This window comes from Mus musculus, chromosome 12, assembly GCF_000001635.26.
Source record: "Mus musculus strain C57BL/6J chromosome 12, GRCm38.p6 C57BL/6J".
Lineage (NCBI taxonomy): Eukaryota > Metazoa > Chordata > Mammalia > Rodentia > Muridae > Mus > Mus musculus.
Window position 1 is genome coordinate 55,727,612 of NC_000078.6, and position 26,871 is coordinate 55,754,482.

Consider the following 26,871-nt stretch of genomic DNA (forward strand, 5'->3'; position numbering starts at 1 on the left):
GTCTGCAGATAGAATGGATTGCATGGTAAAGCAGTCTCTGGATGACCTTTCCTTCAGCCTCTGCTCCCTTTCTGTCCCTGCAACTCCTTTAGAAAGGGACAAATCTAGATTAAAAATTTTTAGATGAGTTGGTGGTCTTACTCCTCAACTGGAGGCCATGTCTATCTACTGGAGATGATCTCTTCAGATTCTATTTTCCTGCTGTTGGGTATTTTGACTAATGTCAACTCCATGAGTCCTGGGAGCCTCGCCCATCCCTGGCATCTGGGAATTTCTAGTGGTTTTCCAAGTCTCCCCACCCCCAACAAATCTCCTTATTTCTATTTGTTCTCCTAGCTCTCTCGGACTTCTTTCCTGTCTCTTTCCATACCAGGTCCTGCCCCCACTCTTTTCCTTCTCCTCTCTTCTCCCACCTAGATCTCTTCCTTCCTCTGCCTCCTGTGATTATTTTGTTTCCCTTTCTAAGAGGATTTGAAGAATCCATACTTTGGCCTTCCTTCTTGTTAAGCTTCACATAGTCTTTGAGTTATATTTTGGGTATTCTGAACTTTTGGACTAATAGCCACATATCAGTGAGTATATACCATGCATGTCCTTTTGGGTCTATGTTACCTTACTCAGGTAAGGATGATATTGTTTAGTTCCATCCATTTGCCTACAAAGTTCATGAAGTCATTGTTTTTAATAGGTGAGTAGTACTCCATTGTGTAAATATACCACATTTTCTGTACCCACTCTTCCATTGATGGACATCTGGGTTGTTTCCAGTTTCTGGTTATTACAAATAAAGCTGCTATGAACATAGGGGAACCCATGTCCTTGTTATGTGTTTGGAGCATCTTTTGGGTAGGTCCAGTAGTTATATAGCTGGGTCTTCATGTAGAACTATTCCCAATTTTCTGTAGAACCACCAGATTGATTTCCAAAGTGGTTGTACCAGCTTGCAATCCCACCAGCAATGGAGGAGTATTCCTCTTTCTCTACATCCTTGCCAGCATCTGTTGCGGCCTAAGTTGTTTTTGTTTTGTTTTTAATCTTAGCCATTTTGATTGGTGTAAGGTGGAATCTCAGGGTTGTTTTAATTTGCATTTTCCTGATGTCTAAGCATGTTGAACATTTCTTTGGTTGTTTCTTTGCCATTCAAATTTCTCAGTTGAAAATTGTTTAGCTCCCCATTTTTAAATTGGGTTATTTGGTTCTTTGGGGTCTAACTTCTTGAGTTCTTTGTATATTTTGGATATTAGCTCTCTATCAGATGTAGGGTTGGCGAAAATCTTTTTCCAATCTGTAGGTTGCAGATTTGTCCTATTGACAGTGTCCTTTGCCGTACAGAAGCTTATCAGTTTCATGAGGTCCCATTTGTCAACTGTTGATCTTAGAGCCTGAGCCATTGATGTTCTGTTCAGGAAATCTCTGTTGATGTATTCAAGGCTCTTTCCCACTTTCTATTAGATTGAGCATGTCTGGTTTTATGCAGTGGGTCCTTGATCCACCTAGACTTGAACTTTGTACAAGGAGATAAAAATGGATCAATTCGCATTCTTTTATGCAGACCACCAGTTAGACCAGCACCATTAGTTGAAAATATTGTCTTTTTTCCCCACTGGATAGTTTTGGCTTCTTTGTCAAAGATCAAGTGACCACCGGTGTGTGGATTTATTTCTAGGTCTTCAATTTTATTCCACTGATCTGTCTGTACCAATACCATGTGTTGTTGTTTTGGGGATTTTTTTAGGGGTGTGGTCACTATTGGTCTGTAGTAGAGTTTAATGTCAGGGACGGTGATTCCCCAAGAAGTTCTTTATTGTTGAGAGTTGTTTTCTCTATCCTCTGTTTTCTGTTATTCCAGATGAAGTTGACAATTGCTCTTTCTATCTCTGTGAAGAATTGAGTTGGAATTTTGATAAGAAATGCATCGAACCTGTAGACTATTTTTGGTAAGATGGCCACCTTTACTATAATAATTCTACCAATCTATGAGCATGGGTGATCTTTACATCTTTTGAGGTCTTCTGATTTCTTTCTTCAGAGACTTGAATGTTTTGCCATATAGATCTTTCACTTACTTGGTTAGAGTTACACCAAGGCCAAGATACTTTATATTATTTGTGACTATTATGAAGGGTGTTGCTTCCTTAATTTCTTTCTCAGTCCATTCATCTTTTGTGTAGAGAAAGGCTACTGATTTCTTTGAATTAATTTTATATCCAGTCACTTTGCTGAAGTTGTTTATTAGGTGTAGGAGTTCTCTGGTAAAATTTTTGAGGTCACTTATGTATACTATCATATCATCTGCAAATAGTGATACTTTGACTTCTTCCTTTCTGATTTGTATCCCCTCAATCTCTTTTTGTTGTCTAATTGCTCTGGAGTACTACATTGAATAAATACGGAGAAAGTGGGCAGTCTTGTCCCTGATTTTAGTGAGATTGCTTCAAGTTTCTCTACATGTAATTTGCTGTTGGCTGTTGGTTTGCTGTATACTGCTTTTATTATGTTTAGGTATGTGCCTTGAATTCCTGATCTTTCCAAGATTTTTAACATGAAGGGGTGTTGTATTTTGTCAAAGACATTTTCAGCATCTAATGAGATGATCACGTGTGATTGTTTATATAGTAGATTTGAGTTTGTTCATATAGTGATTACATTGATGGATTTCCGTATATCGAACCATCCCTGCATCCCTGGGATGAAGCTTACTTCATTCGTGGTGAATGATCATTTTGATGTGTTCTTGAATTGAGTTTGTGTGAATTTTATTGAGTATTTTTGCATTGATATTCAAAAGCAAAATTGGTCTGAAGTTCTCTTTCTTTGTTAGGTCTTTGTGTAGCTTAGGTGTCAGTGTAACACTGGCTTCGAAGAATGAATAATTTCCTCTGAATTATTATGATTAAAGACATGTCTTTAACCCCCCAATCTTCTACTCCCATCTCCGTTTCCCTGGTGCTAGAATTATAGACCTGCATCACTACTGCTGGCTTAATTATGACTTGACTATACATCAATGGTTTTTTTGAAGATATCAAACTATTCTAAAATGAAATTTACTCAAACCTTAGAAGAAACAAAAATAATTAACCAAGTGGACTGGTTGAAAACTCAAGCCATAATTTCTGCTTATTAGCTTGGCACTAATTTTTCATAACTCTATCATATAACTATCTCTTCTTTCTCCTCCACATACCTCCATGCCTTCAATCTGCTTCCATGAGTTGCAGATGCAAAAATCAAACAATAACTCAAATTCCTACAAATATAAACTGATAAAATCATCTCATTTCACAGTGTTATGTTTTTATTTAAAGATTAATTCAATGTCTTCTAAATGTGTGCTCTATGGACCTTAATTCTATTATAAATTAAACTGTCAAAAAGTTAGACAAAGTGTTTATGCTGAAATAAACATGAAAAGTATTGGATTATGAAGTTTTTATTTGTTAAGAGACTTCTACAGTCCTTCAGTAGGTCAGCAATTATTATGAGTCTTTAATTATTTTCTTTTTATTTCTTAGAAAGTATTCTAAGCTTTGACTGGGGACTTGCAAATGGGGACTTCATATTAAGTCAGTTTTCAGGGAAATGAGGATTTGCTTGCCTCTTGTATGAGTTCTACAAGAAAAATAATTTCTAATTGAAAGTAACTTTAGTTATGCTTTGACATTGTGTATGTGCATTTGCATAAAAATTGGTGGCAAAGTTATCTTACGAACAAATTGGTTTTAGAGAATTATGTGCGTTTTTTAAATGCACTGAGGTAATTCACACTGTCTAAAATGACATTGGACACAAGGAGCTCATGTCTGTAATCCTAATACTCAGGATGCTAAAGCAATAGTCATGAGTTTGAGGACAGAATGAGCTACAGACTAAGACCACGCCCCAAAACAATAAATATAAATAAACATAATTCTGATAGTAAGATATATAGTGTTTGTTCTAATATGTTCTAGTATGACAATATTATCAAAATATTTAAATGTTATAGAAGTCATTTTATCTCAAATGAGGAAAATGAAGGCAAAAACCATAGCACTTGAGAAATCTTTTAAATACTATCTATAAATATTAAAAAGGTCTTTTAGGCCTGGAGAGATGGCTCAGCGGTTAAGAGCACTGACTGCCGTTCTGAAGGTTCTGAGTTCAAATCCCAGCAACCACATGGTAGCTCACAACCAACTGTAATGAGATCTGATGCCCTCCTCTGGGGTGTCTGAAGATAGCTACAGTGTACTTACATATAATAAATAAATACATCTTTAAAAAAAAAGGTCTTTTAAAAAGATAATCTTTGTGACTGATTTATAACAAAACAAGAATTTTGACATAGAAGCTTAAAGCGATACTTGGAAATTTTTGAAAGAAACAACGGAGCCTGGGTGCAGTAGGTGGCCGGCAGAGGCAGGAGATCAAGGTCATCCTTCACTGCACTCAATCCAAGACCAGCCTGGGCTACAGGAAACTGTCTCAAACAACAGGGCGGGGGTGAAGAGCAAGGGGAACACTTCCTTTTTCCTTTAGCTTTCACAGACATACTACACTGCTGCTTCTGGTGCTGTCTGTAAGCTCCTTCAGTATGGACCTGGTGCCTCTTTTGTGGAATGACAGCACTTACTATGGCCAACGAGAAACCCAACCCAATGAAGCAGTCCAGGCTGAGAACAGGATCATATTAATTTGAAAGTGGCAGCAAATGGTGGAGTTTAAGAAGTAAACACCTCTTAGTAAGCCAATGAGAGCCAATTGCAAATGGCAGGGTTTGATGTTCAACAACTTGTGAATTGATGGGACACATCTGCATAGGTGGCAGTGGAGAGAAAAGCTATAATTGGTGTATTCTAGCAGCAGACAGAAGATGACTACAAACAGAGGCCCGCTACTTTACTCACGAGTTGTGTTACAGACCAAGACTAGATTCTCAATTAGAAAGCAGAAATTTGGTTCCAACACATCCAGCCTATTACAGTACAGATGTCTTTGTTCTTTCGCTTCTCCGCCCCACTTCTTTACTGTACAGAAATAACTGCTGTGAATACTACAGAGTTTTCCCTTAAAGTCAAGCATCTTCTTATTTAAATAAAATTCTTGTATTTTTTAAATTAACACTAAGGTAACTATTTGTCAAATTCTAAAGTTTCAGACAGGAAATTTTAGAAGTCTCAAAAGTTCTAAAAAAGAAAAAAAAAGAATCTTTCTGACAGTTTTTAAAATAAGAGACTTATCTGATTCAATCCAATATTTAAGAATTAATAGCTAAATTTTTCTCAATTTTTCTAAATAAGTAAAAAATAATTTATATTACATGTGTTAAGTATGCATGCTCTTGAAAGCCTGAATCAAAAGAATTTATCTGGTTACAATAATCTAGTTTTTCAATTGTACCTAATTCAGTTATCAGTCAAGCTTTGCTTTGTCAATTTAAGTAAATAAAGTCTAGTTAGACATATGAAGATAAAATTGGTGCTATTTGTCTAGGAAGGTACAGTGTTTGAATGGGGCAATGAAAATACAAAATATTTATTTAGAGCTAAGGACAAAATACTTATTCATTTATTTATTTAGAATAAAGGGCCATATTTAAGAAAATTACGTACCATTTTTTTCTCATCTATTAAAGTGTGTATTATTTCATCTCTATATCATCTAATTGTCCTACAGTTTTGCACTGGTAGCCTTAAAATTTACTCATTTATTATTCACCAAATACTTAAGAATCAGATGGACATGGTGGCACATATCTTTAATCCCAGAACTCCCTAGGGCAAAAATAGGTGATCTCTGCGTTCGAGGCCAACCTGATCTACAAGAGTGAGTAAACCCTGTCTCAAAAACAAAATAATCAAGATAAAACAAAAAAAAAATCTTATGGCTCAGACAAGGTTTGCATTAAGGCCAAATTTCCTATTTTACTTTTGACATTTAACTGCAAAATCAAATACCAATTTAATTATAAACTATTTGATATCTCCCAAATATATCATAATATGAGGGTGGGCATGGTGGCTTGCCTGCTCTCCCAGTACATTGGAGGCTGAGGTGAGAGATTCACTGTGAATTCCAGGCCAGCCTAAACTACATAGTTTTGGATTTGTCTGAGCTATAAAGTAAGACCCTGACTCATAACAAGAACAACAGTATGGAATACTATCCAGAAGTAATTCTTACTCATTCCACCTAGAAAATGCATATATTCAATAACTGAATGCTTTGTTGTTCCATTTTGAGAAATAGATGTTCTATCATGTATAATTCTTAAAATACTATCAAACATAAAGTATATTTAAATGTATTTTTATACTTACATGTAAGTAATTCTTAATTATTGTCACCCTGCTGCTAATTTAGATATCTGGTCTTAATGGGATTATAGATGACAGAGGGATATTCACTGAAATTAACATTAACACCAATGCATGTTCTCTCACAGATCTTTCAGTCCACTGGAAACTACAGATATGCTTTAAAAGGAAAAAATGCAAAACAAAAACCCACTAGCACCTCTTCAAACCCAGTAATGTCACAGATATGCCCAGGCAAACTGCTAAGAAGATACCTAATAATGTCCAAGTAAACCCAACTATCACAGTTTGCACAACAACTATACTCAACTAAAGCTTGCTTCTGTGATAAAGACAAGATACTATTTAATGTTATAGATACACAAAATTACTGAAAGGCAATACTAACTGCATTGTTCGAGTAAAAAGTGATTTGTGAAGGTGGGGAATGAGTGGTTGCTGGCATAGAGTAACTAGGACAATTTTAGCTCTGTATTTGATATGGGTGATGTTGTATGCATAATCCTTAGATCTCACTACACTGAGTCATGCAAGCCATCTTGTACTGGATCTAATCAAGCAGGAAAGTTGAGCAGGTTTCTAAATTCTCTGGAAATTGAGGCTACATGGAATAGCTTTAAAAGGAGTTCATCCTTAGAATTATAGATAGTGTTTTATCTAATATAAATCCCAAAGTAATTATTAGGTTATACGTGTTTTCTAATGACTATATACCCTTACTTAGTTCCATAAATATAGAAGATGGGGAGGAAATGATATTTAAGATTTACCATATTGTTAATTAAAACAATATAACATCAAAAGTCAACATGTCTCTTGTGAGACATTTGTGATACAAATATTTTTAATCATCTGAAAAAAATATCAAACATAACAACTTGGTCATTCACTGTAAAAAATGTAAGACATTGGCACAGCACTAACTTAGCACTTCCAGAATGAACTGCTACAATAGCATAAGAGTTCAAATAACTCAAAATGTTGATTTCTCAATTATTTTCCAATTTCCCACCCTCCTCCCAAAAGAAATTAACTTTGAAGAGTTTATTTGATTTAGCAATTTTGAAAGCAGAGGATTACAAAGTGAAAAGGGCGGTGCAGAAATTAGCAGAGGTGGCACTACCTGAAAGCTCATCAGAAAGGGGAGTGAGAACAATATCAGGCAAGAAGGGTTTGGAAGTATGGATCAGAACAGGAGCACTTTTAGCACTGCGAATATAGGCCGATGGCAGAGCACATTCACCAATGGATCGGCTTCTCATGGCTTTAAAGGAAAAGAAAGAAGTGGGGAAGGAAAAAAGAAGAGTGACTATAATGAAAGGCTGTGTCACAGAAAAAGCAGCAACAGAGAAAACTAAAAGACTCAAAGGAAGGAAACTTTAAATTAAAACATTTCAGCACAGCAAATACTGGCAAGCTGTAAGAAAAGAAACCACAACACACATTTTGAATGTAATTCTTTTGGTGTAAAGCAGGAAAATGCCTATTATTAGCAATTATAATGGAACAGCATTAAAAAAAAAACAGCAGACACTTTAGCACATTTTCAAAAACAAAAAAACCAAGAAATGAGAAATTTATCAAGTGGAAACCTTGAGAAATACTCAATATCATTAGTCCAAAGCAATTCCGGTACCATATTTGGTCATTTCTCTGAGCAATTCTTCTTAAGGAAGCTGAATGTGACTAATAAATCATTTCTATTTTCATATTTTTACCCAAATAAAACTTCCTAATTACTAATAGGTCCTTTTATGAAACTTTGCCTATTTACTCTTGTGATTAGTAGTTGTTCCAGGTGAGAGAATACTTAAACAAGTATCTCGCATTTATACTGAAGTATAATAGTGCTATTTTAAGGTTTTAATTAGCAATATTTACAGAAAACAGAATTTACAACGAACAAGCATTAAGAATCATGTTCGTGAGTTGGGCATGGCTACACACCTGTAATCTCAGCAGTAGGATGATCAAAGCAAAGATTACAAGTTCAAGGTCATTTTCAACTACACAATGGGTTCTAGGCTAGCCTGGTCTACATGACATCCTGTCTTTAAAAACAAAAACAAGTATACAACACTAACAACAACAACAAACACAAAATTAGGTTCTTAAGAAAAATATATAATATGAGTTCATTCAAATCATAAGCATATAAAAATTTCAAAGTATCTTTTTAAGTACAAAACTGTGGGCTTCTTTCTAAAACTTGTATATTCTGCTATATTTTGTAATTTCATAAAAGTATTACTAGATCACAAACAGAAATTTTTTTATTTTACGTAGCAATAAATAGTGACTTAAACTTCCTAATAATTTTAGCTTCAGTTTAGAGACTAAATGAATTTATAGGTACTGTTATGTAAGGACACATATAGTTTATGTTTAAACTATATTGCATAATACTCTATGTAAATAATAGAGGCAAAAGGAAGAAAGAAAGAAAGAAAGAAAGAAAGAAAGAAAGAAAGAAAGAAAGGAAGGAAGAAAGCTAGCTTTCTTGCTCAAAGCTCTGTTCTTAAATCACATGATAAAGAAGCCTGTCTTGATCTAAAAGTCTTATTCTCTGCTTCTGCTATTCATTAATCCACTATCTCGCCTTAATTCTCTTTATAATGTACCTGTTAATGTTTACTGGATCTGTAAGCTCAACATTAAACTTGTAAGTGCCAGTAACCATTTTTAAAATTTGATTTGCTTTATCGTTTCCCAATCTTTTCATCAAGATCATCTATGCATCAACTATATCTTTAATGTTTAGAACAGTGCTCCAATATTGAATATTTAACTTTTTTCCATTCAAGTATGTAAACTCAGCCGTGGCTAATCCACGTTCAGTTAAGCACAGTACATAGGCAATGTGCTCTAGGCCTCTATGTGTATAAGAAACTGCTCAGAGGGTCTGCCTCTAGTGCAGTAAGCTGAGAGGAGGAGAAGGAGGAAGAGGAGGCTGGGAAGGTTTAACGGAATGTTTGTTTTGTGGTTTTTTATTTTTTTAGACTCAAATTTTAAGCATATTCATTCACCTTGGCTATAAAAAAGTCATTTTAAAACTTAAGAAATTAACCAGTCATGGTAGTTCACATCAGTAATCCTAGTCCTCAAGAAGCTATGACAAAACACTTTCAAGTTCAAGGTCAGTGAGTTTTAAGGCAGTTTTAAGGGTTCACTCTAATCCCTGCCTCAGAGAGCAAGACACAACCTAACAAGCAAGATCTAACAATGTCTTAATTTGAATTTTCAAAGAAGTTCCCAACTTGTCACAAGTATCTTTCTCAGCAAAACTTTTAACGCCTTAGCTTTTGTTTGGTGGACATAAAATCTGAAATGAGATCAAGCAACTGTTTCAGGCGGAAGAAGTATTAGCACTGCCATTATACAAATGAAGCACTTAAAACCTAGAGAGCAGACCAGGGAGATGCTCAGGCTTCACAACCTGAATTCAATCCTGGGCCCTACCTGGTGCAAACAGAGACCAGGTCAAACCAGTGGTCCTCCCACCTCTCTACGCCTCTATGGGAACAGGCATACGTGCACATACACCCTAAGTATGAAATTACAGTAGACTGTCCAAGGTTACATACAGATTTAGTGGGGAAAAAAAAGATAAAGAACTTAGGGCATAAGTCCTCATTATATTTTTTCCAGCACTACTCTCTACTATAGTTCAGCCAAGTTACATGGCTTTGAGAGGAAAATAAGACAGTTGCCAGTTCTTTAGTGTGTTGTGTTGGCGTAAGCCTGCAAGTGCTTTCCAAGTGTTGCTGCATCCCTTTTTACATTAGAGAAATTGCTTTTCTTTTCCCCCAGAGCTGAGGACGGAACCCAGGGCCTGTGCTTGTTAGGCAAGCACTCTACCACTAAGCTAAATCCCCAACGCCCCCCTCTTTAAAAAGAAAAAGCATAGATTTCTTCTTGACCTCAGTTGCCTGCCAATAAGTTCCTAGGGCCAATAAGACTATGTAACTGTAATACTGAAAGTTTGCTATCATCTCCATATTTGTGAATATATTTACTTAATAAAATGTATACCATGCTTGAGTTCTGCATTTTGAATCCAAGTTCTACTTTTTGAATTCTGTAAGAAGACAATTTGAAAATAAAGAAATCTATAATAAACTACGTAAACACAGAGTACATATATTAAAAGCACAAAGGTATGTTATTGGGCTATAAGGATTACTGAGGAAGGGGAGGAAGTTTTCTATAGAAGATTCTCTCTCCCAAAGAAAGCAAAATGTACACTGACAGCATCTATCCGTATTGCTCTACCTAATTCCCACGGTTTTAAACTACATACCAACAGTTTTTTGCCGTACTATACTCCTGGCCTTCTCAGTTCCTGGGGAGCCAGTGGTCGTTGCACTTCTCTGTCTCATAGGTGCCTGGCCAGGCTGATCGCGACTCCATCCTCTAGAAAATGACTTGTCAACTGAAACTTTCTGAAATTCGTGTCCAACTCCTAGAAATGCAATATTAGCATGTAGTATATTGATAACCTGATGGTTACCTTCAAATTATCATGTCATTGTGGGTTCTAAGGCTTCCTCGGAGTGCATTATAAAGTAACTACAAGGATTGTTTGAGTTTTGTTTATGTAAAAATTATATTCAAAACTTAAGAAGACCTAAAATTACATTATATCACTAAGACTAACCCATTATAATTCTCTACCTACCTTCTCTCTATCAAGAGGTAAGAAATGAGGTGGATGGAAGTCATCTTGCAGTAACAGTTTCTAATTCCTAACCACGAATAATAGCCACTTGAGAGATAAATGATGCAGGAAACGTAGTGTAGGCATAAACTTAAGTATCATGGACAAATAGCCAAGTATGAAATAGGAATTAAATATAATTCCTAGCTAACAACCTATTCTTAAAATGCAAAATACTACATAAAGCACATGATAGTGATATAATAATTATGCTACTACTGCTTCACCTCAGTTTAACATTATACAAATATTACTTAACACTTAGGGAAGGAATGTTTATTTGAAGTTTAAACTAATAAAATGCTTTCAAGAGAATTTTTCAAGTAATTCTTTATCATATATTTAAAGATAGGTTAAAATTAAGTCATACTTTCAGTTATACCTAAAACCTATTTATACAAAAAGTAAATAAATTTTATAAATTCTGACTTGGGTTAATTATTTAAAATAAGTTAAGATTCTATATTGTTTAATTAAATATAAGACTGACCATAATATATACAGAGAACATTCTTTATCTTACCAAAATTATAACTGATCTTAAAATAATATATTTCTATATTTCATTGTTGGAAGTTTTAAACCTCCAGGATAAATGAAAGGACATTAGAAAAGATGTCTTGCCCCAGCACTCTTCCTGGCCTGGTTTTCCCAACTCAATTATTTAAACAAATTCCTATGGAGAATCTTTGAACAAGTCTTACCTTTCCCTTTGTGCTTTTTTTGTTTCTGTTCACTGAGCTTATCCAATGGCAAATCACTGAGATCCAAACTATATAAATTTCTAGCCAAAACTTTAGTCAGTGTCTCCATGGTCAGTGACCACTCAGTGGCCAATTCTTCCCAATAGGTCAATGATGACAATACCGAAAGTAAGTCATCCCAAAGTTCTCGAGAAATGTATACATTTAGATTTGCTTTGATCCAGGCAACAATGAGAGTCTACAAAGACAAATAATCAGAAATAATAATTAGATTTATTTGGTGTGTGACTTCAAAATCAACTGTTCAATTATTTTTATCTCAAAAGTAGAAAAAATTTAAATCATATAATATCCATTACTACATGTTGTAACAGTAACTCATGCAATTATTGCTACCTGATAAAAATTTCAGCTAAGTTCCTAGTGCTCAAGGACTACAGACTGAACAGGGACCCTAACGCATAACTTTCACGCTGCATCGCGTTACTGCTAAGTAAAGCTAAGGAAAGGGATGGTCCCACATTATTTCATGTTGAAATTGAGTTCTTAAATGAAAAACTTCACAAGACGTTGCAAATGAAAGATGGAAATGACTACACACTTTGGAAGTTTGTAGGAGGAGGCAGTCCTAGAGAGGAACTTAACTATAGTGTACTCATGTAAGTAAAATAAATAAATCATTTCAAAGATACAACAGCAATTAAGAGCAGTTTGTAATAAATCCAATAGCAATATCAAAAACTTACTTGTAAGAGGGCAGAAACTACTGAATACCCAGCACTCTCTGAGGCTTTGTGGGCTGCTACTAAATGCATACCGTTGTTGAAGAAATAAGTCAAAAATAAGTTTTCAAAACTTTTAACTTCATGAATTTTACTAAGGAATTATAAATTCACACATGAAATGTAAAAATAAAATTGAAGTGACTAGTAATCTTTCCTTCTCTCTCCAAATGTTCAAACTACAATAAAGTTATTTTGCATAACAAGCTAAATTTTATCTTTCTGTAGCTCCAATCATTGGGTTAGCTATGAAAACTGGGAATTTTCTGAAAGTTTAGCTAATACGAACTTCTGTTTTAAAAGTTAATTTAGCATCAGCAGAGATGTTTAGATGAGAGATTAAGAGCTGCAAAAGGCCAATGTAAACAGTTACACTTAGGGCAGAGGATCCAAAATAGCCTTTACCTCTGACATTAAGAATCATCCTAAATGGGGGCTGAGAGATGGCTCAGTGGTTAAGAGCACTAACTGCTCTTCCAGAGGTCCTGAGTTCAAATCTCAGCAACCACTTAGGTGGCTCACAACCATCCGTAATGGGATTGAATGCCCTCTGAGGACAGCTACAGTGTCTTCATTATGAGTATTATGTACTCATATGCATAAAATAAATAATAATTATTTTATTTTATTTTATTTTTTTGGTTTTTCGAGACAGGGTTTCTCTGTATAGCCCTGGCTGTCCTGGAACTCATTCTGCCTCCCGAGTGCTGGGATTAAAGGTGTGTGCCACCACGCCCGGCATAAACAATAAATTTAAAAAATCATTAAAAAAAAAAGAGAATCATCCTAACTACATAATTTCATTTAATGTGTCATCATAAAAATAATTTATAGTAAGTTTAAAGTCAGCACATAACTTCATGTTGAAATAATATGTAATTTCTGTATGATCAAAAATATCACTGACACTTACATTCTAGAAGGGAGGTCAATAAAGCCTGTAAGGCAGCTTGGTTATTACTACATTTTAATTGCTATGGAAAAACTGAAATATTTTTCCTAATAACCCCAGAGATTCAGAAACTGATAAAACACCCAGGCACTATTCCTAGAGCTCTCTGTCAGCTTTCTGAACCACAAGCATGCCACACTAGAGGTAAAATAAGCACCCTTACGATTCATTCCATTTCTCTCCCGTTAGGTTGTGAATTTGTATGTAAGGGTGTTTAGATGAGTGACTTTTATTAATTTAGCTCTGCTAAAACATCCTTTAACATGAACTGGCTTGTAACTTAAAGCATTTTCTCCTACTTTAACAAGCTCAACTTTAGTGAATCTTTAAAAATCAAACACATCTATCCATCTATTTATGTTTATTGCCTGAAAAAGTGGTCCTGCAAGTCGACCCGCCAGGGTCATGCTTTTTTTCCCCTGGAACTGCAGAAAAGCTTGTGACGACATCTTCAGTACGGACTCCGTGACTCTGAGCAGCACGAGCAGCATCTGTTCCCTTAAAGGAAGAAGAGCTGTGAATGTTTCCTTCTTGCTTTGGGTTAATGATCAATTTTCATATTAATTTGTTGTAAGAATAACATTATTGTTGGGATAACTCGAATATTCAATCTTTGAAAGACTATCAAGTGTTTAGAACTCTTTAAATATTAAAATAAATAACTGAAGTTTCTAAGCACAATCAATACCTTCAGGTACAAACTGTTTTATGTTTTTAATAATGGACACTCAGGAAAAGAGAAAAAGTACTGCTTCTCTTTCTCCCACCCTCCTATTTGTTTCTTGAGACAGGGTCTCATGACGCTCGCTGGCCTTCCTACACAGCCAAGAATGACCTTCAACTCCTGATCCCCAATTCCATCTACCTAGCACTAGGATTACAGACGCCTACCACCATGTCCTTTCCTCCCTTTTAGTTTCAGTGATTAAAATATTACTTATCTGTAATATATGTAAATATGCATTTATATATAAATATATGTATATATGCATATTGTGTATCTGTGTGAGTATATGCCATGTGTGTGCAGGCACCTGAAGAAGTCAGAATAGGGCATCAGATCCCCTGGAGCTGGAATTACCAGCAGTTGTAGGCTGCCCAATATGGGTGCTGAGAAATGAACTCAGATCCTCTGGGAGGACATAAAGTGCTCTTTTAACTGCTGAGCCATCTTTCTAGCCCCATTTGAAAATTTTAAAATCTTTTATTCTATACCTGTATCAGAACCAGAACCAATTCTAACATTGTCCTTACCTTAACTTTCTCCTAGATGTTTCCTACTAACAGAATAAAACCACACCTGATATTTGAAGAACAAATTTACCAACAAACCAATAGATGAGACTAATAGCTAGGCATACTGGAATGCACCTGCAGTCTTTGGGTGACTGAGGCAGGAGGGTAGTACATTTGGGACCAGCCTGGGATATCCAGTAAGACCTTGTCTCCCAACCAACCCCCCCCCCCCCAAAAAAGAAAGAAAACAAGAAAGGAAATAAAAGAAGAAGGGAAAAGGAACCTGACAAGAGAACTTTAGTTAGTACAGAGGCAAGCTAGAGCCCAAGTTCATATCAGTCTCCTCCTTAAAGGCCATTCTGCAGTCCCTGTCTAGGTGCAGCTTTAAGGATGGTCACTGGAAGAAATATGGACAAAGCAGTAATATGTCCCAGATCTAGACACCACTTGGGTGAAAATGTGTACACAAAATCAAATAAAGATTATCACTCAGATTTAAAAAAAATCTTGAGGGGTAGAGAGATAGTTCCGCAGTTAAGAGTACTGCCTGCTCTTCTAGAGAGTCTAGACTCAATTCCCAGTGACCAAATGGCAGCTCACAACTGCTATAACTCCAGTTCTAGGTGATCTGACACCCTCACACATAAAATGGTAGGCAAAACACCAATGGAAATATAATAAAAATAAATAAATCATTTAAATAATATATCCTGAGGCTAGAGGTATAGCTCAGTAGCAGAGCACTTGCCAATAGTGGGTGAAGTACAATTAACAAACAAACAAACAAACAAACAAACACATATAGAACAAAAGATTTAATAATTGTCGAATGGGACTAGAGAGAGATGGCTCAGCAGTTAAGCAGTTAAGGGCCCTCTATGCCCTTCCAGAGGATCTGAGTACACCACAAGCATATTATTATTCACGGAATAAAAACCTTAAGTATCATACTTCTTACCTTGAGCTTCTAGCTTAGCTGTATGAAATGAAAGTATATCTACATAACACGGTTTATAAATAAACTTCATCTTACTACAGTCTGACTTTAACTCACTCATATATCAGGTGACTCTTATAATTTGTAATATAAAAAGAATAACTTTAATCAATACAGAAAAAAATCTCATAAAGTCATTGTAAATATGTGGGTGATTGCCTTGGGTATAATGACTTCAGCTTTAAAGGAACTTAAAAGAATTATGAGGGCCAAAGAGATAACTCAGCAGTTGAAAACATGGGCTGATCTTCCAGAGGACCCAGATTCAATACCCAGAATCCACAGGGCAACTCACATCTGCCTGTAACTCCAGTCCAAGGAGATCCAATATCTTCTTCTGGCCTCTGCCAGCACCAGGCATGCATGTGGTATACAGACATACATGCAGGTAAAGTATTCATATACATAAGAATAAAATTTATATGTTTCAATTAAAAATATGGAATAAACTCTAAAAATATGTTTCATGGCAAGACTCCTAGCTCATCATTGATATAAAACTTATAGAAAAAAAATAAAGAACCCACAAAAAAAAGAGAGAGAGAGAATACTTCAGTCTCATATGATTTTCTGTTTTTGTTTTCTGAGAGAGTACAGCTGTACGTAGCCCAGGTGAGCCTCAAATTTGCAATCATCCTGCCCTGCTTCCCCAGTGCTGCATTCCTAATGTGTTCCTTTGTAAAACAGGCAGGCCTATAATTCAAAATCTGCTTACCATTTATCACAGGTTGTATAAACAAACACCAGTCACTTAATATCCTTGTGATTAACTCAAGGAGACACACATTATTAATGAATAATGTGATTAGTATGCATGTGAAATTTTAGAAATGCCCTCAGTATCATATGTTCCAAATATGTTAATAAATGTTTCTCTATATAATTTATATATACTTCTAGTAAAGGATTTTTTTATTTTAAAGCTAGAGGGCTAAGAGCTGGTCCAGGGGTTAAGAGCACTTACTGCTCTTGCAAAGGAACCAGGTTCAATTCCCAGTACCCACATAAACGCTCATAACCCACTGTCACTCCAATTCCAGGGATCTAGAGAGGGAGGTCCTCTTCTGACTTCCAAAGAAACTAGGCATGCACATAGTATAGTTACAGACATGGAAGCAAAACGCTCACTCACATATAAACCTTTAAAGCCATTTCCTCCTACATAGCAAAACATAAATTAAGCACATCCTTTAACCACATAGTCCTGCTTTTGTTGTTCTTTTTTATTTTGGGTTTGTTTGTTTGTGTTTTGCTGTTGCTTTTTTTTTTCTTTCTTTCTTTCTTTCTTTTTTTTTTTTGGTTTTTTGTGAGGGTTTTAGTGTGGAGCTTTGGCTGCCCTGCAACTGACACTCACTCTGTAGACCAGGCTGGCCTCAAACTCAGAGATCCATCTGCCTCTGCCTCTTGAGAGATGGGATTAAAGGCGTGTGCCACCACTGCCCACCTGTGGTCCCACTTTTTAAAATAACTCAAAAGAAAAAAATTAACATATGTAAGAATATTCATTGTCCTCTACTCCATCAACCCTAAAATTGTATATATATGTACATATGTATATGTATGTGTGTGTAGATATATATGTGTATGTGTGTGTATGTGTGTGTATGGACAACTTAAAGAGACCTTGTCTCAAAATCAGTAAGTTGTGGTAGCTTACAATTGTAATTCCAGCACTCAGGAGGCTACAATAGGAGAGTTAAGAGTTCCAAGCCACAGCCTGGAGAGATGGCTCAGAGAGGTTCTAGCATTGCATGGTGGCTCAAGCCTATTTATAATGAGATCTGGTGGTGCCCTCTTCCGGCCTGCAGGCATACACATGGTACAGAATGCCGTATACATACATACATACATACACACACACACACACACACACACACACACACACACACACACACACACACAGATAGACATACACATGGTACAGAACACTGTATAAATAGATAAGTCTTCAAAAAAAAAGTTCCAGGCCAGCTTGGGCTACACTAATAGATAGCAAGACCATTTCTGAAAAACAAACAAACAATAAAACCAAATAAACAACCAACACCAAAGTGAACAAAAACTAAAACCTAAAAGGACCCAAGGAGCATATAGCTATTGTTGAGGTTTGGTCTTTTGCTATGTATTGTAATGCTAAGTGTGGGCCTGCAAGGCCAGTTTGCTCCAGAGATCAGAGAGTACCTGTAGACCCAAGTGATGTATGTGACCTTGCCTCCAAAGTTATTTCTGATTGGTGAATAATGCCGACAGCCAATAATTGAGCAGAAAAGACATAGGTGGGGTTTAGTGTTCCAGGGCTTAGTATGGAGGAGAACCACAAAGTGACTAGAGGAAGAAGCCACCATGGGTTATGTTAGTCATGGAATAATGGCCATGTAGGTTGGCTAATTGGAGTTAAGAGCAGCCCATATAAAACATGGCAAATTATATAATGGGATTATTGGCTGAGAAATACACAGAATAATAGCATAAAGAATAGCTATCTGCCCAGCTCTTGCGCTGATTAATGCTTACTGTAAATAATAAAAGTTGTGTGTCTTATATCCAGGAACTGAATGAGCAAAGGAGAGGTAGAAACCCTGAATTGGGACTGGACATTTCTACAACAGCTACTTATTAACTGTGTGTCAGAGAACTTCTTAGTACATGCAAGGCCATGATTAACTGCTTAATACTGAAAAAAACAATAAAATTATTCCTCATATGCTATATTATTATGTAATCATGTGTGATTTAATCAGCCAAATATTTACAAAAGGACAAACATCTCAAGAGAATAGGCTATACTTATACTTTCTTTTTTATTTTTTAATTTGATTATAACCATGTATAATTCTAACATAAGCTATAGAGAACTGTTCTCCCTCAACGGTCTACTTTTCAATTTACTTTACCAAGTATAGAAAGTGCATAATGTATCTACCAAGTAAAGTAAACAATACCAAATCAAGACAACTTTTATTATTCTTGGTAGTTCAGTTATTCAGTTATTATTTAGGCTCCAATTCAAAAGCCATTAATACAAATAATTTAGGAATAGAGACGGTTTTGAGAAGAACCATACAGGAATACCCATTTAATACAAAAGGAAATAAAGAAAAATATATAGAAAGGAAATATTGAAAGAGTAAGGTGTAAGTTTAACCTTCTACTCAAAGGAATACTAGTAGCTTGTGTTAGAATAATACATGGTTATAATAAAATTAAAAAACAAAAAAATATAAATTATAAGTATAGCCCATTCTCTCGTGCTGTTTGTCCTTCTGTAACATCTGAATTATTAAATCACACATGCACTGTCATAATAATGTAGCTTTGGTGACCACAGAAAAGGATGGCAGATATTCTAAAGCAAAATACAGAATATACTCAGGAAAAAGCAAGCTGACAATGCTGGGAAGCACTGCTGCAGGGTAAAGGTTAGATTTAAGAGGCAAAAGTGGACAGGGAAGTAGGAATGGGCCTGCTAGCAGGGCTTTGGTGGCCAAAGGAGAGAAACAGGCTTTAAAAGTTCAGGCAGTCATCTAGTAACATCACCAATCATCCACACAAGCAAATGTATGTATTCATTACTGGGAGAAAAGGTGACAATTATGTACACTTTAGACAGTCTGAGGGGTCTTATAGAAGCTTGATCAAGGATGTTTGAGATAAAATGAGACAGTCTACTATAAGCATGATTACTATATAAAATATCTGAATTCATTCAATAATAGCAGCACTCTAACACTGTAAGACACCCTATCTACAGACACTATTCCTTGAAAATTACTATATTTATGCAGAAAACAATAACCAAAAGGTATAGAATTGTTACCAGGTCTTTTTGTCCATTGATACTTGCACAACCATGTATCGATAAATATTAAGAATGCGTTTACACATATCTGTATGCTCATCCAGAAGATTCTTTATTTCATTTGCAGGTTCAAGAAGAAATATGTTCGATGAGTTTATAATAAACACCTATAATAGGAGAAATCATTAATTATTCATAACAAAATTTCAATGGTAAATTCCTTTTTCTTTTTTTTCTTAGAGACAGGATCTCATTCTATAGCCCTGGCTGGCCTGAAATCCACTATGTAGACCAGGAGGATAAGCTGGACTCTGTTGAAATTCTGTTGTTGTTGCCTCTCAAGTGCTAGGACTGTAAGCATGAGTGACTGTATTAGGCTCAATGGTAAATTTCTTATTTAATGGAAAACAAAACCAAAAACAGTCTGCCATGTTGATGCCTGTAATCCCAGCACTCAGAAGGCTAACAAAGGTGAGGCTCCAAGTGTGAGGCCACCCTAGAATAAAGAGTGAGTGTCTGTCTGTCTGTCTCTCTCTCTCTGCCACACACACACACACACACACACACACACACACACACACACACACACACACAGTGAGACAGAGGCAGAGGAAGAAAACAGAAACTTGATCACTGGGTGATCAAGTGTAAATTTAAAATCACCATGGATTAATTAATACTCATATTTCTACTACTATTTTATCATCTTCTATTTAAACTCATTAACACTCCAACACTTTATATATGGATTTTATATATAAAAACAGCATTTCTAAGGTAAGAACTTTCTAAGTATAACCATGAACAGAAAGTACAAAATACAGTAAGAGATAACTAAATCGAGAAATATTTCTGTAAGTTGTAGACCTTATTTATTTCCATCTGTGTCCATCTGTTCTTGTAATAACAGCTTACATAGATGTAATTTACGACAACCCATTAGTGTTTATCATTAAACTTTATCATGTACTCAGTGTAAGCTGTTGATTCCCTTCTGAATGATGCTATAAAGACAAATCTATTGCAACAGCTATATACAGAGAATATCAACAACACTTTGTTTTGCTTCATTTCTGTTACGTTTTGTTTTACTTTTTAGATGGGATCTTATGTAGCTAAGGCTGGCCTCTAATTTGCCATGTACCCAAGGCTAATCTCAGACAAACCAAAGATCTGAACATTCCACCTATAAATTCTGTCCATTTATCGTTCCTACTCACATCTGCTTTCTTCTGGAAGTACTATGTTGCCACATGAAATGTACAGTCAATTGGGAAAAAAATTAAGCACATATTTAAGAGTGAAAACAGCAGGTTCTGGAAACCTAGCCTAGCAGGCATAAACCAGCAAAAGGGTAATTCCGTGAATTACTATATGACAATAAAGTTAAACAGAAAAGGAATGTGGTAGTTTGAATTAAAATGGCCTCTTGTGGGAGGAAGTGTGTCGCTCTCTTTCCCCAAAGCCTGCAGATCCAGATGTAGAACTCCCAGCTCCTTCTCCAGCACCATGTCTGGCTGCACACTACCATGTTTCCCGCCATGATGAGAACTAAGCCTCTGAAACTATAAGCCAGCCCCAATTAAAACTCTTCCTTTATAAGAGTTGCTGTGGTCATGGTGTCTCTTCACAGTGGTAGAAACCCCAACTACGATAAAAGTTGGTACCAGGGATTGGGGTACTACTGTGATAGACCTGACCATGATTGTGTTTGAAGGAATGTGGACTTTGGGACTTTGGATGGGAAAAGCAATGGAATGCTTTAAGCACAGCCTAATAGGCCATACTAGTAGGATCACAGAAAACAATGGTATTGCGGGTAATCTGAACTGTTGGGGGCCAGCTCAAGAGGTTTCAGAAGAGGAAGAATGCTAGTATGTGGCCTAGAGATTGTGCTTCTGATATTTTGGTGAAGAATGTAGGTGCTTTCTGCCTTTGTCCAGAAAATCTGTCTGGTACTAAACTGAAGAGTTTTGGATTAGCTGCATTGGCAGAGAAAATTTCAAAACATCTTAGTATTGACTCTGTTATACAGTTATTAGTGTTTATTCTTATGAAGACCTATAATAAAAAGGAGCAAACTGAGCAAGAAAAAATACAAAATGTACATTTCAATGAGAAAAGGGGCACCAGGAAGAAGAATAGAGCTAAATCTCAGGTTTAAGGAGATAAACAGATAAAACAAAGGCTTGATGTTAAATGGAATAAAGGGAGTGGTGACCTCAGGGCAATATCCCAGCCAGATAAACTTCCAACTTGTGAAAAGGAATTTTAAAAGAGCTTAGAGCTGGTATAGTGGTGTAGGCTTCTAATTCCAGTCTTACAGAGGCAGGCAGATCTCTGAGTTGGAGGCCAGCCTGGTCTACAGAGCAAGTTATAAGACAGCCAAGCAATGAAGGAAACCATCAAAACCAGAAAGGTGGTGAATACATAACTGAATGAGAGGGCCGGGCCTTATTCTAGCCCCAGCAAACAATAGAATTTAGCAGCTTTGGCCACGTGGTGTTGGTTTTAGAGTCAGGGATAGAAGAAAGGGATTATGGGATCTCCCTTCACAGCTAAGAATCGCTGCAGATGCCAGGCATGTGTCAGGGTGTCCCTGAGTGGAGCTCCAGCGAAACCACTGTGTGAAACTGGGAAGGTGAGACTTTGGATTCCCTTGTAGACCCCAAGATGTTAGGCGATGCCAGAGCCCTGAGATTCCTGCCAAGGAAAGCTGTTAACAGGGAGTGGAATTAGCCAAAGAGAAAGAAGTGTGTTGCAGTCAACAAAGCTGAAAGTAGTTGGGAGATCTGAAAAGTGCTTTGACATCAGACATGGAGATTCAGAATTTGAAGTTTGCCCAGCTGGTTTTTGGATTTGGTTTGGTCCAGTATTTTCTCACTATGTTCCTTTTCTACCCTTTTGGAATGATAATGTATATCCTGGGCAATTATATGTTGGAAGTATGTGATCTGATTTTTTATTTTGATTTTTAGAGGAGATTGCAGTTAAGAGATTGCATGAGAGACTTTGAACTTTGCACTTTTAAAAGGTATTGATACTCTGTCGTGGGACATTTAGGTTGTTTTCAGCTTCTGGCTATCACAAATTAAGCCGCTATGAACATAGTGGAACACGTGCCCCTGTGGCACAGTGGGGCATCTTTTGGGTATATTCCCAAGAGTGGTATAGTTGAGTCTTCGGGTAGATCTATTTCCAATTTTCTGAGGAACCTCCAGGTTGATTTCCAGAGGGGTTGAACCAGTTTGCAATCCCTCCAGCAATGGAGGAGTGTTCCTTTCTCCACATCCTCTCCAACTTGTGTTGTCACCTGAGGTTTTGATCTTAGCCATTCTGACAAGTGTAAGGGAGAATCTCAGGGTCTTTTTGATTTGCATTTTTTCTGATCATTAAGGACTTTGAACATTTCTTTAGGTGCTTATCAGCCATTCGAGATTCCTCAGGTGTGAATTCTTGGATTAGTTCTACACCTCATTTTTTTGATTGGGTTGGGTTTTTTTGTTTGTTTGTTTGTTTGTTTTTGTTTTTGTGTGATTAATGTTTTAAGTTCTTTATATATTTTGGATATTAGCCCTCTATTGGATGTGGGGTTAGTGAAGATTTTTTTCCAATCTGTAGGTTGCTGATTTTTCTTACTGACTATGTCTTTTGCCTTTCAGAAGCTCTCCAATTTTATGAGGTCTAATTATCAATTCTTGATCTTAGAGCATAAGCCATTGGAGTTCTGCTTTAGGAAAGTTCCCCCTGTGCCAATGAGTTCAAGACTTTCCCACTTTCTCTTCTGTTAGGTTCAGTGTATCTGGTTTTATGTTGAGGTCCTTGGACTTGAGCCTTGTACAAGGTGACAAATATGGGTCTATTTTCATTCTTCTACATACAGACAGCCAGTTAGACCAGCACCTTTATTGAAGATGCTTTCTTTTTTCCATTGTATATTTTTGGCGCCTTTGTCAAAAATCAAGTGATGGTAAGTGTCTGGTTTTATTTCGGGGTTTTCAATTCTATTCCATTGATCAACATGTCTGTCTCTGTACCAATACCATGAAGTTTTTAATCACTATTGCTCTGTAGTAAAGACTGAGGTCACGGATGGTGATTCTGGTTCATTTACACAATGGAATACTACTCAGCTATTAAGAACAAGGACATCTTGGCAAATGGATGGAACTAGAAAATATCATCCTGAGTGAGGTAACTCAGACAAATGAAATGTGGTGGATTAAATAAAATGGTCCCTATAGGTCCACGGGAAATAGCATTAGGAGGTGTGGCATTGTTGGAGTAGGTATGGTGTTGTTGAAGGAAGTGTATCTCTTCTTTTCTGCTGCCTACAGATCAAGATGTAGTGCTCTCAGCCCCTTCTTCAGCACCACGCCTGTCTTCATGCTGCTATGCTTCCTGTCATGATGATAATGAAACTGCCTCTGAAACTGCAAGCTAGCCCCCATTAAATGCTTTCTTTTATAACAGTTACCATGGCCATTGTCTCTTCACAGCAATAGAAACCCTAACTAAGACATAGACTATTTTAGGAAAAAAAAAAAACAACAACAACCACATGTTGCCAAACTGACTTAAGAAAATTGAAAGGATGCATATATGAAGAGCATGAAAGAAACTGAGGGGGGAGTAACTGGGACCAGCGGGACCCAAGAACTCCACCTGACCAGTGGCACCAGTTCCTTCTGGTTTGCGCCAGTACCTTAAGCAGACCTCGGGCGCTAATTCAGCAGCCAGTCCCACAACACCCAGAGCAAGTTTCACTCCCAGGCCCTATAACACACCCAGGATCCCAGGATCTCAGGTGATCACATCAGGATCTCAGGGTTCTAGGAGCTTGGTCACACCAGGATCTCAGGGTCCCAGAGGCAGCTTGACTCCCAGGAGCTCTGACCGACCCAGGATCTCAGGATCCCAGGATTTCAGAATCACAGGATCACAGACACAGCTGAACTCTGAGGAGATCTGACACAGCCAGGATCACGGGAAGGACAGGCACCAGTCAGATAAAGAGATGGCAGATAGCACTAGAGATAACCAGATGGCAGGAGGCAAGTGCAAGAACATAAGCAACAGAAACCAAGGTTACTTGATGTCATTAGAACCCAATTCTCCCAACAAAGCAAGTCCTGGATATACCATCACACCAGACAAGCAAGATTCAGATTTAAAATCATTTCATGATGGTGATAGAGGACTTTAAGAAGGACATAACTCCCTTAAAGAAATATAGGAGAACACAGGTAAAGAGCTACAAGCCCTTAAAGAGGAAACACAAACATCCCTTAAAGAGTTACAAGAAAACACAATCAAACAGGCAAAGGAAATGAACAAAACCATCCAATATCTAAAAATGGAGCTAGAAACAATAAAGAAATCACAAAGGAAGACAACCCTGGAGTTAGAAAACCTAGGAAAGAGATCAGGAGTCATAGATGCAAGCATCACCAACAGAATACAAGAGATAGAACAGAGAATCTCAGGTGCAGAAGATACCATGGAAAACACTGACACAACAGTGAAAGAAAATGCAAAAAACTAGAAGCTCCTAAACATGTTTCCCAAAACATCCAGGAAATCCAGGACACAATGAGAAGACCAAACCTAAGGATAATAGGTATAGAAGAGAGTGAAGATTCTCACCTTAAAGGGACAGTAAATTTCTTCACCAAAATTATAGAAGAAAACTTCTCTAACCTAAAGAAACAGATGCCCATGAACATACAAGAAGTCTACAGAACTCCAAATAGACTGGACCAGAAAATAATTTCCTCCTGTCACATAATAATCAAGACATAAAATTCACAAAAAAAGAAATAATATTAAAAGCAGTAAGTGAAAAATGTCAAGTAACATATAAAGGCAGACCTATAAATATTACACCAGACTTCTCACCAGAGACTATGAAAGCCAGAAGGTCCTGAGAAGATATCATACAGACCCTAAGAGAACACAAGTGCCAGCCCTGGCTACTATACTCAGCAAAACTCTCAAAACCAAATTTACACAGTATCTTTCCACAAATCCAGCCCTACAAAGGATAATAGGTGGAAAACACCAACAAAGGGAGGGAAGCTACACCCCAGAAAGAGCAAGAAAGTAATCGTTCAACAAACCCAAAAGAAGATATCCACACAAACATAATTCCACCTCTACCAACAAAAATAACAGAAAGTAACAACCACTTTTCCTTAATATCTCTTAACATCAATGGACTCAATTCCCCAAAAAAAGACATAGACTAACAGACTGGATACATAAGCAGGACCCAGCATTTTGCTGCATACAGGAAATGACCTCAGTGACAAAGACAGACACTACCTCAGAGTAAAGGGCTGGAAAACCATTTTCCAAGCAAATGGTCCCAAGAAACAAGCTGGAGTAGCCATTCTTTTTTTTTTTTTTTTTTTTTTTTTTTTATTTTTTTATTTTTTGGAGTAGCCATTCTAATATAGAATAAAGTTGACTTCCAACCAAAAGTTATCAAAAGTATAAGGAAGGACAATTCATTCTCATCAAAGGAAAAAAATCTACCAAGAAGACCTCTCAATTCTGAACATCTATGCTCCAAATGTAAGGGTACTCACATTCATAAAAGAAACTTTACTAAAGCTCAAAGCACACATTGTACCCCACACAATAATTGTGGGAGACTTCAACACCCCACTCTCAGCAATGGACAGATCACGGAAACAGAAACTAAACAGAGGCACAGTGAAACTAACAGAAGTTATGTACCAAATGGATCTAACAGATATTTATAGAACACTTCATCACAAAGCAAAAGAATATACCTTCTCAGGACCTCATGGTACCTTCTGCAAAACTGACCATATAATTGGTCACAAAATAGGCCTCAACAGATACAAGATTGAATTAACCCCATACACCCTACCAGATCACCATAGAAAGCACACATACACATGGAAGCCGAACAACGCTCTACTCAATGATAATTTGGTCAAGGAAGAAATAAAGAAAGAAATTAAAGCCTTCTTAGAATTTAATGAAAATAAAGCCACAACATACCAAAACTTATGTGACACAATGAAAGCAGTGGTAAGAGGAAAACTCATAGCTTTAAGTGTCTCCAAAAAGAAACAGAAGAGAGCTTACACAAGCAGCTTGACAGCACACCTGAAAACTCTAGAACAAAATGAAGCAAATACACCAAAGATGAGTAGATGGCAGAAAATAATCAAACTTAGGGCTGAAATCAACCAAATAGAAACAAAAAAACTACACAAAGAATCAATAAAACCAGGTACTGGTTCTTTGAGAAAATCAACAAAATAGATAAACCCTTAGCCAGACTAACCAGAGGCCCAGAGACAGTATCCAAATTAATAAGATCAAAAATGAAAAGAGAGATATAACAACAA

At 36.6% G+C, this 26,871-nt stretch overlaps 1 protein-coding gene across 12 annotated transcripts in view; it reads right to left on the reverse strand.

Annotated features, from left to right (window-relative positions):
* Ralgapa1 (Ral GTPase activating protein, alpha subunit 1) overlaps positions 1 to 26,871 on the reverse strand; it is a 218,687-nt gene that overhangs the window by 124,724 nt on the left and 67,092 nt on the right. For 7 of the 12 annotated variants that reach the window (XR_003950070.1, XR_003950071.1, XM_006516107.3 and 4 more), the window contains exons 13-16: positions 19,505 to 19,653; positions 13,823 to 13,952; positions 11,721 to 11,958; positions 10,600 to 10,761 (exon numbers count right to left, since the gene is read on the reverse strand). Coding sequence is in view for 10 of the 12 variants with exons in the window: in XM_006516107.3 (XP_006516170.1) it covers positions 10,600 to 10,761; positions 11,721 to 11,958; positions 13,823 to 13,952; positions 19,505 to 19,653 (679 nt within the window). In the remaining 2 variants the exon portion in view is untranslated. Of the gene's footprint in view, positions 1 to 7,422; positions 7,564 to 10,599; positions 10,762 to 11,720; positions 11,959 to 13,822; positions 13,953 to 19,504; positions 19,654 to 26,871 lie in introns of all 12 variants that reach the window. The other 5 variants (NM_001368814.1, XM_006516104.3, XM_030246826.1 and 2 more) reach the window with 1 other exon arrangement.